At 57.7% G+C, this 17,368-nt stretch overlaps 5 protein-coding genes across 5 annotated transcripts; all 5 read left to right on the top strand.

Annotated features, from left to right (window-relative positions):
• Positions 1–76: 76 nt before the first annotated feature.
• F5144DRAFT_577017 (uncharacterized protein) lies at positions 77–3,516 on the top strand. The gene has a single exon (XM_066789176.1). The coding sequence runs from the start codon at positions 238–240 to the stop codon at positions 3,319–3,321; it is 3,084 nt and encodes a 1,027-aa protein (XP_066641221.1). The 5' UTR covers positions 77–237; the 3' UTR covers positions 3,322–3,516.
• Positions 3,517–7,313: 3,797 nt separating this feature from the next.
• On the top strand, positions 7,314–8,535 carry F5144DRAFT_285687 (uncharacterized protein). Its single transcript, XM_066783754.1, has one exon. It carries the CDS (start codon positions 7,413–7,415, stop codon positions 8,445–8,447), a length of 1,035 nt encoding a protein of 344 aa, XP_066641220.1. The 5' UTR covers positions 7,314–7,412; the 3' UTR covers positions 8,448–8,535.
• Positions 8,536–8,624: 89 nt separating this feature from the next.
• Positions 8,625–11,215, top strand: F5144DRAFT_493638 (uncharacterized protein; the record flags this gene model as incomplete). Its single annotated transcript, XM_066785990.1, has 4 exons — positions 8,625–9,557; positions 9,699–10,656; positions 10,718–11,109; positions 11,168–11,215. The coding sequence occupies 4 exons, from the start codon at positions 8,625–8,627 to the stop codon at positions 11,213–11,215; spliced, it is 2,331 nt and encodes a 776-aa protein (XP_066641219.1).
• A 1,007-nt stretch (positions 11,216–12,222) lies between these two features.
• On the top strand, positions 12,223–14,420 carry F5144DRAFT_285600 (dihydrouridine synthase-like protein). Its single transcript, XM_066783751.1, has 2 exons — positions 12,223–12,778; positions 12,840–14,420. Exons 1-2 carry the CDS (start codon positions 12,626–12,628, stop codon positions 14,304–14,306), a joined length of 1,620 nt encoding a protein of 539 aa, XP_066641218.1. The 5' UTR covers positions 12,223–12,625; the 3' UTR covers positions 14,307–14,420.
• Positions 14,421–15,180: 760 nt separating this feature from the next.
• On the top strand, positions 15,181–17,353 carry F5144DRAFT_577005 (uncharacterized protein). The gene is made up of 2 exons (XM_066789175.1): positions 15,181–16,644; positions 16,741–17,353. The coding sequence occupies exons 1-2, from the start codon at positions 15,576–15,578 to the stop codon at positions 17,070–17,072; spliced, it is 1,401 nt and encodes a 466-aa protein (XP_066641217.1). The 5' UTR covers positions 15,181–15,575; the 3' UTR covers positions 17,073–17,353.
• The last annotated feature ends 15 nt before the right edge of the window (positions 17,354–17,368 follow it).

The following is a 17,368-nucleotide window of genomic DNA, read 5'->3' as shown; positions in this document are numbered from 1 at the left end:
GGTGGAGCCTAGCCGAAGCAAGCCTTGGTTGCACCAGCCTCCCGGTCAAATAACATTTTGTTAGCTCTGGCTTGCTTGCTTCTGTTGCGAAGACATCATCACAACCTGACCTCCGAACAACCTGGCCAATCGCCCTCTATTCAAAGTTCGGCATCTCGCATCTACCCCGGTCTCTAGACAGGGTGTGCTTTCTTCGCTCTCTTCAGGAAGGAGACTTTCTGTTTGACGGAGGAAGAAATGGCGACGGCGGAGGCAGAGGCGCCTGCGCGCCACCATTTGGATGACCCATCACCATCCCCCATTGACCGCCGTCCGTCTCCGAGCCCTCGCCGTGAGCGGTCTTTATCTCGAGGCTCCCGAGATTCCAGAGAGCCACGCGATATCTCCCCGCGCCCTCGAGATGCATCACGCGACCCCTCTCACGACAGGTCTCCCACGAGATCCCCCATATCTCCTCGACGACACTCGTCCCCCCCCCGCGATCCTTCTCCTTCCCGCTCTCGCGATCGGTCACCCGTTAGGTCCCCCCCAAGAAGACGTTCGCCACCTCCCGCGCGACGCGATGCCGACAGGTACCGACCCGTCAAGAAAGAGCGCACGCCGCCACCGGTCGCCCCGGTCAAGACGGAAGAGGAGAAGCTGGCCGATGCGCGGGCCGAATATCAGAAACTTTTGAACCTGCGCAGCCAAGGCGTTTACCTGCCGCCCCAGAAGCTACGCGCTCTCCAGGCGGCTATCACCGATAAAAGCACCAAGGAATACCAGCGCATGGCATGGGACGCCCTGAAGAAGTCCATCAACGGTCTCGTCAACAAGGTCAACACGGCCAATATCAAGTTCGTTGTGCCCGAGCTGTTCGGTGAGAACCTCATCCGCGGTCGGGGCCTGTTCTGCCAAAGCCTGCTGAAGGCGCAGCATGCCAGTTTGCCCTTCACCCCAATCTACGCCTGCCTGGCGGCCATCTGCAACACCAAGCTACCGCAAGTGGGCGAGCTGCTGATCAAGCGGTTGATCATGCGGTTCCGGAAGGCCTTCAAGCGGAACGATAAGGCCGTCTGCCTGTCCTCGACCATGTTCATTGCTCATCTGGTGAACAACCAGGTGGTACACGAGACGCTTGCCGCGCAGATCCTCCTTCTACTATTGAGGAAGCCTACCGACGACAGCGTCGAGATTGCTGTGGGGCTTATGCGCGAAGTCGGCCTATTTCTGGAGGAGATGTCGCCCAGGATCACCAACGTCGTGTTCGATCAGTTCAGGAACATCCTGCACGAAGCCGACATCGATCGCCGGACGCAGTACATGATCGAGGTTCTCTTCCAGGTGCGCAAGGACAAGTACAAGGACAATCCGGTGATCAAGGAGGAGCTGGACCTGGTTGAAGAGGAGGATCAGATCACGCATCGGGTCGGACTGGATGACGAGATCACGACCCAGGACAGCTTGAACGTCTTCAAGTTTGATCCTGATTGGGAGAACAACGAGGCGGAATACAAGAGACTGAAAGCGGAAATTTTAGGCGAGGGCAGCGACGATGAAGACGACGAGGACGAGTCGGAGAGCGAGTCGGAAGCAGAAGATGAGGAGCAAAAAGCGATCGAGATCAAGGACCAGAGCAACGCCGACCTCGTCAACCTCAGGCGAACCATTTATCTCACCATCCAGTCGAGCGCTGACCCCGAGGAAGCTGCACACAAGCTGATGAAGCTGCGACTCCCCCCCGGCCAGGAGCCCGAGCTGGTGTCCATGATCATCGAGTCGTGCGCCCAAGAGAAGGTATATCTGAAGTTCATGGGCCTGCTGGGAGAGCGATTTGCTCGACTGAACCGGATGTGGATGGAGCTCTTCGAGGAGGCGTTCATGAAATATTACTCGACAATCCATCGCTACGAGACGAATAAGTTACGCAACATTGCCCGGTTTTTCGGTCATCTTCTCGCGTCAGACTCTATCGGTTGGCACGTTTTCTCCGCCATCCACCTGAACCAGGACGAGACGACGGCAGCAAGCCGTATTTTCGTCAGGATTCTGTTCGAAGACCTTCAGGAGAACATGGGCACGGTCAAGCTCAAGGCGCGCATGAGCGAAGATGTGCTGCAGCCCAGCTTCCAGGGCATCTTCCCGCACGACACTCCGCGCAACATCCGCTTCGCTATCAACTACTTCACCTCGATCAAGATCGGCTACCTCACCGACGAGATGCGTACCTTCCTCGCCAACATGCCCAAGCCCGCCCTTCCAGCTGCGGCCGCGGCAGACGATTCGGATTCCGAATCCGTCTCAAGCTACTCCTCATACTCCTCCTACTCCTCTCGGTCCCGCTCGAGGACCCCGCGCAGGGCAATCGACCGCGACCGCGGCCGTTCCATCTCCCGCACTCCCCCCCGCAGAGGCCGCGACGACAGATCCTACACCCGCAGCCGCAGCCCCAGCCGCCGCAGTTACACGCGCTCCGTCTCAACCGGCGGCCGCTCACTCTCCCGTTCTCGCTCCCCGCGCCGGGCAGCCCGTGGGGGGGGACGTGGCGGCGACCGTCGCAGTATCAGCCGCACCCCGAGCCGGAGCCGCAGCCGGAGCCCCAGCCGGAGCCCGACACCAAACCGGGCACGCGGCGGCGGCGGGGGAGCCCGAGGCCGCGGGCGCAGCTACACCCGCTCCCCGACGCGCTCCCTTTCCCGCTCCCCGCTGCCTGTCCGGCGCGGCAGGCCGCCCACGCGCAGCCGGAGCATAAGCAGCGACAGGAGGCGGTCCTACTCCCGCTCGCTATCACGGTCGCGCTCGCCACCAGCTGCTGCTGCTGCAATTTCTGCCGGAGGAGGGGCTGCTGGCTCGGCGAAGCGGCGCAGGCCCGAGGAGGAGTACTCCCCCGGCCCGCCGCCGGCTAGGAAGGCCAGGCGGTACAGCCGCTCGCTGTCGCCTGTGGTGAAGCGGGACTCGAGGTCGAGGTCGAGGTCGAGGTCTCCGATCCCGTTGGGGCGGGGAAGGCCGTCTGCGGGTGGGGGTGGTGAGCGGGGACGGGATTCCTACTCGCGTTCTTTGTCGCGGTCACCGCCGCCGCCGCCGAGGGGAGGCGGTGGTGACGGTGCTGTGAGGGATGGGTATGGTGATGGTGGTGGTCGTGGTGGGGGATATAGGGATCGAAATGATGGGTATAGGGGCAGGCGGGATAGCAGGAGCAGATCGCGTTCGCCGGCGAGGAGCCCGGGAGGTGGTGGTCGTGGTCGTGGGGGTGATGGTGGGGGTAAGCGCAGGCGGGCTTATAGCAACTCGCGCTCGAGGTCGCCGCCGGCGCTTGCTAAGCGGGGGCGGGTTGATGGGTAGGAGTAATCTGAAGGGGGGTGTGGATGACTTGCTGGTGGGGGAGGTAAAGAGGAGATTGTAAATTGTGATACCATTGTTATCAAATCGATCGAGTTGGCTGCTGGGCTTTTTTCTTTCTCGGTTTGGGATTCATTGCAACGGGGCTATGAGTACTCGGCTACTAGCGAGGTATCTATTCATCGAGTTTCTTGCCGTCCTGACATCGAACCTGCGTTCATCCCTTGACACCGATCGCAAATGGCTACGAAGTACTTCGTACATACACACAGCGACACGCTTAGCAGGAACACCTCCAAACATGACTTTGGTCGTTGTTTTTCTGTTTCATTTGATTGGTATTAAAAGCCTGGGTAATAGCACTCCTGGTTCCTCGAGAACTCGTGGCTCCTCGGCACTCCCACGTATCATGTCTCTCAATTGACGTGTTGGAGGTCTCAGCGCGGCTGTTGAAAAAGGGGGGGAGTCGAAGCCCACCGCCCACTCGGCTTGCTTCCCCTCGCCGAACTAATTTCATGCAGCGGCCACGTCAACAACGCGAGGCTGGCTGAACGGGCGGGCAGCGGGTTAACTTGTAGATGGACTGCTGGCGGCCAAAAGCAGTAAATCGGCGAAAAGAGGCTTCCGTTCTGCTCTTCCATGAGCTTCTTGGTCCGGGTGTGACGCGAGGACGTTTGGACAAAGCAAGAAGAGTTCCTCCATTCTGTGGAGTACACTAGGCGTGTCGTTATTTTTGTGTGCGGTGGCAGTGATGCCATTTCAGCCTTTTCATCTTTCATCTGCCGTTGCTGGATCGCAACCAGACGGACATGGACGCCACCATTCCGGGAGCTTGCAGTGGCTTCGGGCTCTGTGCTTGAACTTCCAGAAGCCATTTCCGGTGTGTCCAATCCGGGGTGGACAGGCTTGGCATTAAGTGGGCCCCTGAGATTCACCTGAAACACAGTCGATGGAGGCTGTAACTTACGGGTATTACCCACCTGTAACTTCGTACTGTACAGCGTACCGTCACCAACAACTTGGCAGCCTTCCTCTCACTGACTACTTCGTGCTCAACGGAGTTCGAAGACAAAAACAGCGGTGTCGCCGAGAAACAACAGTCGTGTCACCCGGCAGGCCACGCTGACGACGACTCTTAAGCCGGCCTATCATCAACTTGCAGACCACTATCCGAGAACGGGTCCCCGGGAGCCGCCTTGTTTTAGTTAACGTCGGTGCGCATATTCTCTGGCAACACAGACACGGTGCTCCCTAACTACCTCATCAGCCCTGCTGGTAGCCGACGTCTGCACATGTATGGAAATACGGTTAAGGTAAAGTTAGAAGGGTGGTCGAGGGAGGTATGTGTATTCCATCTGCGGGAGCTTGACGCCGCTGTCCACTCAGCGACTGGAATGCCCTGTCCGCACCCGTTCCCTGTGCTGCATAGATGGCCAGCATGTCGCCATGGCCGAATCTCTCCCGTTTCCGTCGACATGCAGACGAGGAGAAAGGGGAAAACAGGCCTTGGTCTGTCGCACCGCTTTCCCACCGAGGCGGATCCCCGAGCGTCGGCAGCATCCCAGCTGGCCATCCAGCCTCTCCAGCCCGACGCCGGATACCGGACGAGGCGGCGGCGACGAAGACGACCTCGGTCATTGGAGCGATACCGGGAGAGTGGGCAGCGGCGGCAGCTTTGATACAACTGGTGCACAACACACAACATTCGTGGCCGGGTGGCTGGCTGACCTGACTTGCGCGACGAATCGGCACTTTTACCTGCAAGTTCGCGCCCGGTCCGCTTGGCATGGCATTGGTTGCCATTCAGTGTCAAAAAAAAAACATGTCAGAAGCTCCGAGACCTTTCTCCGACGATCTGCGAAAACGATGCTGGATCCATCCCGCGTTGCAATGCCGTGCTAGTGCCTGTGCCTGTGCCTGTTCCTGTGCGTGGACAATGAAAATCTAAGTCTGATATTGTTGATAGTTCGGGTGGTGAGACTGGTCGGGCCGTTGTTGAAACCCAGTGCTCAAGACATTGATATTCCCAGATGCTCGTGGTGTTTTTGATGGAGACGCCAGCCCACTGGGGAGGGTTACATCCGAAGTTGGTGCATATCGTTTCCCCTTTTAACCCCCCTCAGGGTCCTCCGCATTTTGGGAGACGTGCCGTTGCGGCCGCTAACTAACTAGCAGAGAGATTTCAAGCTTTGAGAAGTTGGGCGATGGTGCTGGGGCAAGTGCTTCAAGCCGGGATGTCCTTGAGCGGAGGTTGGCTGTCAGACACCAAAATCGATCTCACCTTGCGGCGAACCAACATGTGTAGTTGATGACACCGTCCGAGGTCCGTCCGGTCGTTGTGCCTCCGCCACACTTCCTCAGGTGTGCCCGCTTGTCCTTGAAAGCTCTTTGTGTAACAGCCGCGTACTTGCTGGAACCTCGTTCCACTCTAAACTCGACCCTTTTTTTCACCGTTGTTCGTCGAATTCGTCTGTCGGCAGACATCCCTGCTGAGCCCTGGAAGGGCAGCGATCGCAAGGGTGGCCGAATCTTGGCGCACTTCCCCCATGGGGCACACCCCAGGGTTAGATCAAGGCATTGCTTATTAAAACGGCTGGCCGCTCCCGTTAAAGCAGCAGTTTCGGGGGTCCTGTCGCCAACTTGCGAATGCTCAAATTTCTTGCTTAAGAAACGGGGTTCGGCACTGGCAACTCGTCGGTAATGCTTGGTGTTGCTTGCTTGAACTGCTGCGCGATTGCGATGGCCCGAAATTTGAGACCGGCGAAATGCTGCATTCATGGTTGAGCCCACTTCCTACCCCGGCCACTCAGCTTCTTTCGGGCAGCGACTGCTGGACTGATGCAGCACGCGCCGGAGGAGAGCGTTGCGGAAACGCTGCAGTCGTGCTTCGCTTGTTGTTGGGCGCCTGCCTTGTTTGTAGGCTCTCCTGTTCCGTGCAGCACTCCCTGCGACCTCGATGGGTCGTAGAGATGATCCATGAGGAAAAGGGGTGGGCGAGGAGGGTCCGTTGTTTCTTTTGATGACAATTTCAACGGCGCAGACAAGAACACTGCCACGATTGCTCGGAGATTCGAACAAGGTTGTCAGAATTCCAGAACCGTAGAAACCGGAGAGAAAAGAAAATGGCAAAAATGACCATTGTTACTGTGTATGTACACAGTAATAACACTAGAACCGGATGAGTTTCTTGGATGCGACACGAGATGGCAGGGGTCTCTTTGCAGGGAGGGGAGTCCGAGACTCCGGCTGTTGTGTGCTCTCTGACTTGGCCAGGAAACGCGATTCGTCGCCTGTGAGTTCGCGCGTTGGGTACCTGGCAGGCTCTGGTGGGGTTCCGTTCCAACAGGCGAAACCGAGACAAGGCAGGATTCCATTCGAGAACAGCAGAACTGTCAAAACACCACCGCCGGAAAGAGATGTGGGAGACTGCGTGGTGGGGGATTTGAAGATGCCTCAAGAGTCAAGGTGCGGCGATGATCCGAATTAAATCATTTAGCCTTGTCAGGCGTGGATCGTAAGACGCATGCAAGAGCCACCTCAATACGGTCGGCCAGCCAAAAACATCAAAACGAGTTGCTCCTTCCGCCCCCCTGACGCAGTGAGCTTCTGGCCGCAGGAGAGGCCCTGCTAGCGCGACTTGGGTTCATGCCTCGTTTCCATCTCATCCAAGCCAATCATGAAGGCCGTTTTCTGGCCTCTGTCAACACAATCCGGAACAAGAGTTCTTGAAAACGAGGAAGCACCCTGTGAAAACGATAGAACCTAACCGATGGAGAAGACGGGCTGAAACAGAGTAACTATGTAACTAATGAGAGACAGAGCCACCTGCAGCCGATCAGGAAATGCAAACGGATCGAAATCTTGGGGAGCATGAGATGATCAAAGCTGGGTTACCTTTGAGCCGAGGCGAAGAATGGAGGGCTTCAGGGGGGGCTACTGATGACGGAGGATGGAATGTGAGAAGAGCTTCGCCCCGACTCCTCCTAAAATGACACCATACCGAACTGGCCGTTTACCACCCCCTACGAAGACCTGGAAGGCATTGGGGGTCGTTAACTTCGTATGGACATCGTAATTACCGCCTGGCGAGATTGATGCGCCAGTGGGTCGGGTGGAGTTGCATGGGATGGATGTCTTGGAATTTTGGCCGCAGGCCGATGGACGGGAAGAGGCACCGATTCGTTCCAGGGGCTTACTGGCGTGCACCACCGTTGCCCAGCCTGTCGATGGTTTGCCTGCCTTTCCACTCGCTGGGACGGTCCTGGCCAAAACTTCCATCGAAACTGGCCCTTTCGTTCAGTTTCCTATCACCAATCCCCTCCTATCGTTCAAGTCTTTCTTTTTGTCTCGTCACTTCACCACGTGTCCCGGTATCCGATTCGAAAAATTATCCTTTTACAGGCCATACTGTTCAAGGTGGTACTGAGCCCCTTCGAAGCCTCATCCCCTCGAGCAGCGTCGAGCCGCCTGGTCCTTCTGTGCCTCACCTCATTTGTTCACCTACAACGCCTTTCGTTCGATTCTCTCCCCGCACCGATTTCCTACGTAGTTGGTGCTTCTGGGTTTTCTCTTGTCTCGACTATCACCCCGACTTCCATTCCACTCCGTTGCCTGTTCGCCGAGTGCGTTCTCGCCCTGCGTTCCCTTCCTGGCTCGCTCTCCTACTCACGCAAACCGGCCACTCTGGGCTGTTCTACCAACCGAGAAAAAAAAAAAGGTCGACTCGCTCGCTCCGCCTATTTCCATCACGGCACCAACGTCTGGATTCTCCCGATGTGCTTGCCATAACGACCAATTTTGCAGGTGTCAGTAGTGGACGCTACGTTCCTCCCTTCTTTGGTTTCGACAACCCGACAAAGTCTCAAGCCGACAGGCCGTCCGCGGTAACAGTGGACGACTGCTCTCTCGAGACGAACGACGGGCTGTTCCCTTTCTCCCGGCCGCAGGCGTCCTTCAATTCTACTGTCTCACCAACCGTCGAAGGTTTCCTATCACCGCGCCCTCCATTCTCTCCCTTCGAAGATCGGCAGGTACGTGATCCTGTTGCATCGGTCTTGCCACTGCCCCATTTTCTAGCTCGCAACAAGCAGCTCCGTGGCGTTGTTACCCCACGAGCATGGTCTGGTTGACTCAGCGGCGACGCAACCTGTGTGGACTGTCTTAACTAACATTGTGCTGAGCAGGAATCCTACCGATCCCGAATTACCTAATTTCCTCGTACCTCACTTTGAGGCATCTTCGCACACGTCTCACACCTCGGGGACTGGGAAAGACAAGGCTGCGTTAAAAAGTCGCCGTCATTAACCATGGCTGCCCTTGTACAAGGCTACCCCCAGCAGTCGGGAACGGTCACGGTGCTTCAGGCCCGGCCATCGTCGGCTTCGGGAATGCTGCAGTCCCTTCCGGTCCAATCGGCAACATCATACGTACCTGGAGGCTCTCACAGGAATAGTGTCCACGGTTTACCTTCCACAGTCACCGCGCCTGTGGTGTACCATGGCGGCTCAGGTGCCGGCCAACAATATGCCCTTAGGAGCATGCCTAGCCTTAATCCGGCGGCGCCTTGGCAGCAATCCAGGGCGCAACGAACATCCTCTTCACCCGCGGTTCCCACCATTCAGACTCTCGATTATTTACAGCCCGCTGTTGCCCGTTCTCGGTACACGGCGAGTGTCTCTATGACCAACCTCCCCAGCACCGCGAATCAGGGGCTGCAAACGATTGTTGGGGCTCGTGACGATTCTGGGCTACCGGTGCCCGGCACCAGGAGAACCGCAACGGCGCCCCGATCGTCTCAAACGACCAATGGGGTATCAACCCAACCATCGCTTGCACCAGCGGCTCCCATTCGGGCGGCCCCCGAGCGATACAGACGGTCGGCTTTGCGTTCGGATTCGGCAGGCGCGGCAACTGGTGCTCAATTGCGGCCGTCGCACTCAGCCATGCTGAATAGGCCGAATAGTTTCGTTGGTTCAGTATCTGCGGTTGATGATACAGGGTTTTCTCAAAGCCAGCCCCCTGGCGAAACCAAGAGGGTCCGCAGACGCAGCATGCCCGCGCTGGATTCTCCCGGTTTCCCCATCCGCCTAACCCCGCACGACCTGAAGCAGCCGGCAGAATCGAATCGCCCTAGGACTGCTGATTTGGATGGCAAGGCTGGCAAAACTGGGAATTCCCAAATCGCCGACAAAACCAGCAATGATGAGCAACCTGGGAGTAGCCGAAGCGCTGGGGCAAATGTGAACCCCTCTTCTGTAAGTCCCTAGATCCCGCATTTCTTTTCTCGCACACCCGCAACTCAGGCCGGATTGTCCAATCATACGTTATGCCCTGCCTTCTGCGGTTTAAGACTAACACGAGTTTCGCTTCCCCCCGTCCAGTCCGCCAACCGCAACGGCTCTGACCCCACTGGCAACCCCACCATGTCTACTTCCCTGGACCAGGCTGGTGCCAACCAAGATTCTTCACCCACCGTCAATGTCCCGCCGCGGAGTTCGTCGACCGATGCCTCGAACACCAAACGTGCCGCCAACAACTCATCGCCGCTTTCAAAACCCGTGACCATGGACACGGCGGGCGAGAGCGGCCAGCCTGCGGAGGCTACCGACTCGGCAGCCCAGGAAGTGGTGTCTACGCCTCATTTCGAGAGCCCCGCCGTCAGGCAATTGACAGCGATCAACGAGATGCGGGGCAAGCCTAAGAGCAAAACGTCACGACTTCGGCGGGCATTTTCATTTGGTAGCGCGGCCGAGTTTAGGAAGGCCGCGGGTGAGAGTGAGGAAAATGGCGCCGGTAAACTTCACAAAGACCGAAACCAGGACGACACCTACGATGAGGAGCAAGCGCGGATTGCCGAGCGACAAGAGGCGGCCGGAATTGGGAGCAACATCTATGCGGGTGGAAGATTTTTCCACGGATCAACAGACAACCTATCCATCTCATCCACGGCATCCTCGGCTTCGATTATGATTCGGAAGATGGGGCGTGGCATGAAGAAGAGCACCCGGTCGCTCGTCGGGCTTTTTCGACCTAAGTCAGTCGTTGGGGTGCCGGCGGCAGATGCGTTGCCGGAAACTAGCCACGCCGCCGTGTCGATGATCACAGCCGAAGCCGAACGGGAGCTGGTGAACGTAAACGCCGATCCCAAGGCACAAGGGGGCGGTACTGGGTTTCCCCGCCTGGAGCGGAATTCGATCGACGCGGCAAAGGTGCCGACGGTCGAGCCGGAACGGGTGGGGAGCTCGGGAACTGATAGCACAGGGGCGCGGAAAAGTATTGTCGGGGGCGAGAAGGAACGGGCCGAAGTCTTGGCTGCCGTTCGCAAGGGAATATTGAAGCGTAAGTACCGGCATCCCGAGTGATGTGGCTTGGGGCTCGACTGACTGTTTTGCTGTTTCAGACCGCACTGGCTCTTCAAGCCCATCTCCCCGGCCGTCGGAGACTAAGGGCTCTGCTTTTGATTTGCCCAGTGTCCCATCAGTCACGGATTCTCCCAACTCCAGCGCACCTAGCACCCCTAACGAGGACTCGCACGGTCACAGACGGACTGGAACCGTCACCATCGGAAATGAGGACTACTTTGTCTCGGCTCTCCGGCTCCGCCAGGACACCAAGAGCGCTCCCGGTACTCCCCAGAGCGCGAAGCGCAACGCGACCTTTAGCCCACGGATTGTTTTCTTCGAGACATGGCCGAGCCAAGAGTATGACCGTCGCGGCGAAATTGCTACGTGCAACCGCCTGACGCCGATGCTGGCGCAGCAGATCAAGGAGGAGCTGAATACTTTCAAGATGGTATGCATTCAGCTTCCGAAGCGATGTTGCCGACGAAGTCAGCTAACGTTTTGAACAGGAAATGGAGGTCCACGAGAACTCTAAAATTTACACGCACTTTTTCTGATCATACAGGCGAATGGTCCTGAAGCGCAACACCCCTCGCCTCGTCTACTCTTATTCCTTTTGATACAGGGGAACGGCGACATGTGCCGTGTATTTGAGCGGGTTTACATTTACCGCGGCGTTTCATGGTCAGCAGCATAGTACGGTGTCACGGCGTTTTTTTTCTCCTTCATGTTTCGATCTCGACGGCTTTTGCGGCTAGAATCATGCACAGCGCAGCACAGCGATTCATTTAATCACACGACACTCAGTCGGCCCTGTCTCTTTTTCCTATGGTTGTCGGCCCACGCCTTTCCGGTCGGAGCCTGCCGCGGCGTTGGCCACTGGGTTGAGTAGGGGGTGGTGGGGCGGGGTTATCTGGAGACCAAGAAGGATGAGTGGATGGCGATGGATGAAGGAGAGTGGGCAAAGTGTGGGGAACGAAATACGGCAGCGAGCAGGGCGACCGGCCGCAAAACGTCCCACGCCCTCTCCAGCGGCGCGGCAGTTTGATGGGATTTGTTTCACCAGACCGGCACCGAAAGGCGGAAAGGCGGAAAGGCGACGACATCGAGGGGGAACCACAGCGACTCCTGGGCGTGGCGGCCATACACACGACAAACATGTTGTCTTTTTTCCCTTTTTTTCTTTTTGTCTTATTTCTAAGCGACAAAAAGTTTCCTCTCACGATGCCAGTGTCGGAGCGGTTATCATCTATCTCATTTGGGAGGTCTAATCATGGTTCATTCTACTTTGTTCCTCTCTTCATTTGTTCTGTCAGTGCCCTCCTTTTTTCATTCGGTCGTCTTGTGGGTGTTACATAGTCATCGTCCGCTCCGTTATCGTCGTCGTCGTTGCTCCGTTGTTAATCGGTCTAGTTAGGTAGTGGAGTGAATATGGAAAGTACAAATGAACAAACTTAGCAAACATCCCCGGCAGCCCGGGAAGACACGTCCGCCCGGATACGAGATTAAGCCTTGGTTGAGAGTCCACGGGATCCATCCTCGCGTGGGGTGAGTGGTGGGGAGTTGCCAAGTTGGTAAATGGGTGTGTGGAGTGGGTGGAGGGTGTCTGTTAGTTATAGGGGTACGGTGTGAAGTGGGTTAGAAGGGACTGTGCTTGAGACAGGGGCTTTGCGGGGAATTGCATCATCCCGCCTTGTCGAGGGGTTTGGGCCAATTAGAATGAGAAAGTGGTGGGCATTCTCTCAGCCTTGCAAAGAAGGCGGAAGGTTTTTCGCGACTCTTTTTTATTTTATTCCCGAGTTTGGGGAAACACATTCATTCGTTCAACCTTGACATCGACAGTGAATTACTGCCGTTACCCGACGTTCAACTGAGACGAGACAGTGGCGCTCGGCTTGATATCGGGATTCCGCGCGTCCATCGCGCGGACGTGGTCGATCGGTCGACCAAGAAGAAGGCTCTTTTCCATGGCCTCCGATGCGACACCAGCAGCTGCAGTCGCGGCCGCGGCTGCGGTTGCGAATGTCGTGAAGAAACCAAAGTTGCATGGTCGCGCATTCTATGAGAGCCTCGGCTCACCCAAGTATATCGTTGCGCCAATGGTGGACCAATCCGAGTTTGTGAGTAGAATAGAGAGAAGGAACAAGGAAAGGCGGGGGCTAACTCTGTCGTCGTGCTCAGGCCTGGCGTATGCTTTCCCGATCCTTCCTCCCCGAGTCCGAGCAGTCAGGCTTGCTCGCATACTCGCCCATGTTCCACGCGCGGCTCTTCAGCGAGAGCCAAAAGTACCGAGACCAGCACTTCCAACCAACAAAACCCGACTCCGATAAACTCTACCTCGACGGCAACCCCGCCATCGACCGTCCCTTTTTCGTACAGTTTTGCGCCAATGACCCACAGGCGCTTCTCAACGCGGCGAAGATAGCCGCTCCGTACTGCGATGCGGTCGATATCAACCTAGGCTGCCCTCAAGGGATCGCCAAGAAGGGCCACTACGGCTCGTTCTTGCAGGAGGACCAGGACTTGATACACAGGCTGATCAAGATCCTTCACGAGAATCTCGACATACCCGTTACGGCCAAGATACGTATCCTCGAGACGAAGGAGGCGACGCTCAAGTATGCACAGAACGTCCTCAGCGCCGGCGCCAGCATCTTGACGGTACACGGACGTCTACGAGAGCAGAAGGGACACTTGACTGGCTTAGCCGACTGGCAAATGATCCGCTATCTGCGCGACAATCTCCCGCCAGAAACAGTGCTCTTCGCCAACGGGAACATTCTCCAATATGAAGACTTGGACAAGTGTCTCGCTGCCACCGGAGCGGACGGCATCATGAGCGCCGAAGGCAACCTCAGCAACCCGGGCATCTTTGCTGCCCCGCCGCCAGCAGGGCAGGAACCGCGCGGCTACTGGCGCGGGAAGGATGGCAAGGGCGGATGGCGCGTGGACGAAGTCTTCCGCCGCTACCTCGACATCATGCACAAGTACGTTTTGGGGGTCCCGCCACCAACTCGGCGACCCCTCTTCCTCCCCGGCGACGACACGGCATGGATGGACGAGGCCATCCCGCTGCCGGACCAAGACGGCCCCAAAAAACGGCGCGGCGACACCACCAAGGAGAACGCGTCGCTGATCGCGGCCAACTTTGTCGGCATGCAGCCGCACCTGTTCCACCTGCTGCGGCACTTGGTCTCGCGCCACCACGACGTGCGCGCCGCGCTCGCCCGCTCCCGCCTCGGCGAGGTGGCCCACCACGAGGCCCTCTGCCGCATGGTGGAGAAGAAGGTCGCCGAGGGCCTGCTCGAGTACGAGGCGTCCGGCGGCGCGAGCGCCGAGGCCGACATGCCGACCACGACGCCCGAGCAGGAGGCCGATCCGGAGAGCTCGGCCCGTGCGATACGCGAGTGCAAGCGGCCGTGGTGGGTGGTGCAGCCGATCATTCGGCCGCTGCCCAAGGAGGCGATGGCCAAGGGCGCGATACAGCTGAGCAAGAAGGAGCGGAAGCGGGTGGCGGCGGAGATGGAGGGGAAGGAGGAAAAGGAGGCGAAGAAGAGTAAGGAGGGGCTTGGAGCGAAGGAGGCCGCGGTGACGGGGTCGTTGGAGAAAACAACCAGCTATCCGTCTAGTGAGCTGGTCAGCGGTTGAGAGGCTTGAGGAATCTGCTTTCTAGTGGGTAATCTCGCCGCCGGAGCACAACTCAGTCTCGTGCATGGACAAGCCGACTCAGTGAGTATCCTGATTCGACGACGACGTCAACATGCCTCCTGGGACTCCGTCCCGGCAAGGCCTGGAAGGAACTACGACGCAGTTATACGGGGTGGTTATCCCGTGTGGCATCTTTGGCTAGCTTTACGGGGCAATACCCAACCGACCATGAAGTCAACAACAGCACAGACAAAAAATCAAGAAAGAAAAAAATCAAGATGCAGAGCCGTTCTTGACCGTCTGCTGTTCCCTATGCCAACCTCCCCGAAACGGACATATCTTTCGATCCAGGGGCACCTGGCAGATGTTGTCGTGGCGTGGATCTGCAACGCAGAAGAGGCATTGATATACGACTTCTTGATAAAGCAGCATTGGCAGTATCCTTCAGAACCCGTGGCTTGGCCTTGCTGACATTCCTTTACTAGAGAAGGGATAAGAACTATCAATGCCCTTTAAATAAAGGCCTTATTTGAGCTCACTATCACTTTCTATTTGACAGATATCTTATCTCGCCATTCTGGGTTTCATAACTTGCGCCGAAGAATCCCCCTTTCACCCACTTCTTGGGGGACGGGCAGAACTAAAGGAAGAAACCAGCGGTCTCAGGCCCTTGCAGTTCACGGCGTGGGTCTCGCCTATGCCGATGACTTGGTAAGCAGCGCCGCCGATCGTCTATTCGGGATAAATACCACTAGATGTACGGATATGATTGGATCGAATACACGTCCGAGACAGAGCAATGCCACGCAATGTCAGCAGGAAATGCATGTCAGGCTGTTTTGGCCTCCCCGACTTGTCGAAAAGTGTGGCTCATCTGGCTGCATTTTCTGCCGTCGAACAAAATCGCAGCGGAGCCAACAAGCGCGTGTGGTGCCCACAAGAATCCCTGCTGTGTCGTGCTGCTGTGCCGCCGTCCCGCCGCTTGGGAGGGGCCGATGATACCTCTTGAACCTCCAAGAGGACAGGGGGGAGTGGAGGACCCGGAGCCACAAGAGATGGGAATAGGCTGTGCCCGTCGATCGCCAGGGCTAAAGGGTACCCAGGCCGAACCAAGGATCATTAGCGATGGCTTGTTCTTCCCTCGTCGTCTCTCATTCCAACATTGGCAATTCGCAGTTGGGAAACCACCTGCGACCGGCAAACCGCACGCGACACAGGACCAACCGCTAGGTATCCTTTGCGGCAGGGAGCTCGCGCATTGACAACGACATGCAGCAGTCGGCGTGGGCCCACGGGCCCTCCGACCTGCCCGAGGCCGTGGACCGAGACGATATGTTGCCCGAGGTCGTCCACCCGGAACACTACCCACATTCCGCCTACGAGCAAGACAAGCATCTCGCGCCGGGGTATTCTCCGTATAGTTATCAGGGACCGGTGGTTCCTGCGCTGGTCAACGGAGGGTCGCCGCCGCGTCGGGGATGGACACGGCGCACATGGATCATACTGGCCGTGATCATCGGCTTGGTGGTCGTTGGCGTCGGCCTCGGCGTCGGTCTCGGCATTGGTCTCAGATCGAGTAGCGAGGACCCGGCACCCTCTGCTTCCCCCAGCGAAACCCCCGACGGCAATGGCTCCAATGGCGGATCGAGCGCCGCCGACAGCGCCGCCGCGGGTAACCTGTTTGAGGGGTCGTCGCTGGCCGCCACAAATTATACCGACACCAACGGCTTCATCCATCTCTACGTGTTCTTCCAGGCGGCGAACAAGGAGCTGCTCACGTCGCAATGGGACTCGCAGAACAAGACATGGTCGACCATGTCGATCTCCAAGATCCTATCAAGCACCGGGCTGACCCTGAACCTGATCCCCGCCTCGCCCATCGCCGCCTACACCTACACCAACCCCACCTTCCAGACGCGCGTCTACTTCCTCACCACGGGCAACTCCATCCGCGAGATCATCTCCTCCGAGGACCCCACCCTGGCGACCAACTGGCGGCAAGGGCAGCTGGGCAGCAACAAGCTGATCACGGCGGCCGAGGGCTCCAAGCTCGCCGCGCTGCGGCCGCACTGCGGGACGAGCCGCAACTGCCAGGTCAACTACCCGTGGATGGCGATCGCGTACCAGGGCGAGGGCGGCGTGATTGCCGTCTCGCGCGCCGACGACTGGGAGTCCATGGACCGGCCCTTCGGTCCGGCCGAGCCTGGTGCTGTTATCGGCTTGTCCAGCGTCATGCGCAGGAACAACATCACCGATGTGGAATGGAGCTTGTTCTATGACGAGGACGGCGACCTGCAGGAGTTTAACTCTGAAAAGCTGCTGGGGAGCTGGACCAGAGGTATGTAGCTACCACACCACACCCCCCAATCCTGTGTCTTTCACGCAGACACAAACCCCCTTCCCTTCCTCGTAGTAGTTCCTAACCCCATCACAGGCCCCTCCACCGGCTTCGCGCCCTCCCCCTCCGGCCCCAACATCGCGTCCTTCTCCTACGAGCTCGTCAACATGATGATCATCAGCGTGGACCCGGACGGCGACCTGGAGGTGCGCACGTGGGACACCAAGGCGTGGAGCGGGCTGGACCCGCCCAACCTGCTGGCGGCTGAGGGGGCGCCGGACGAGCCCAAGTTCGAGGCCGTCGCGGGCACGTCGCAGCGCCGCGTGTTCGGCGTGGTGAATGGCACGGTGCATCAGTGGGAGTTTTTTGCGCTGAGTCCCCGGCAGTGGGGGTATTTGGGGACGGTGCCGACCGAGATGAAGCCTTGAGTGAGTGGTGGGTGGTTGGTGGGAAAAGGGTTGTATGGTATGGGGGGTTGCATTGGTGCGGATTCTGTATGTGCCACGATACCCTGATTTTTTCATGTGTTTTATTGTATTTATTACTCTTCGTTGCATCATATCTACAAGACTGTAGAATAGGGGGGCTTTATGGATTTCTAGGGGCAAAGGGGAGGGGGTCGGGCATCAAAATACAGACACAGACACAACACAAACACAGAGCTTGTTTGTAAAGGGAGGGAGAAGTGAGACTTGAGTGACACGGCACACTTGCAAAGCACTTA

This window comes from Chaetomium tenue (assembly GCF_020726465.1).
Source record: "Chaetomium tenue strain MPI-SDFR-AT-0079 chromosome Unknown F5144scaffold_5, whole genome shotgun sequence".
Lineage (NCBI taxonomy): Eukaryota > Fungi > Ascomycota > Sordariomycetes > Sordariales > Chaetomiaceae > Chaetomium > Chaetomium tenue.
This window is presented reverse-complemented; position numbering and strand designations above follow the sequence as displayed.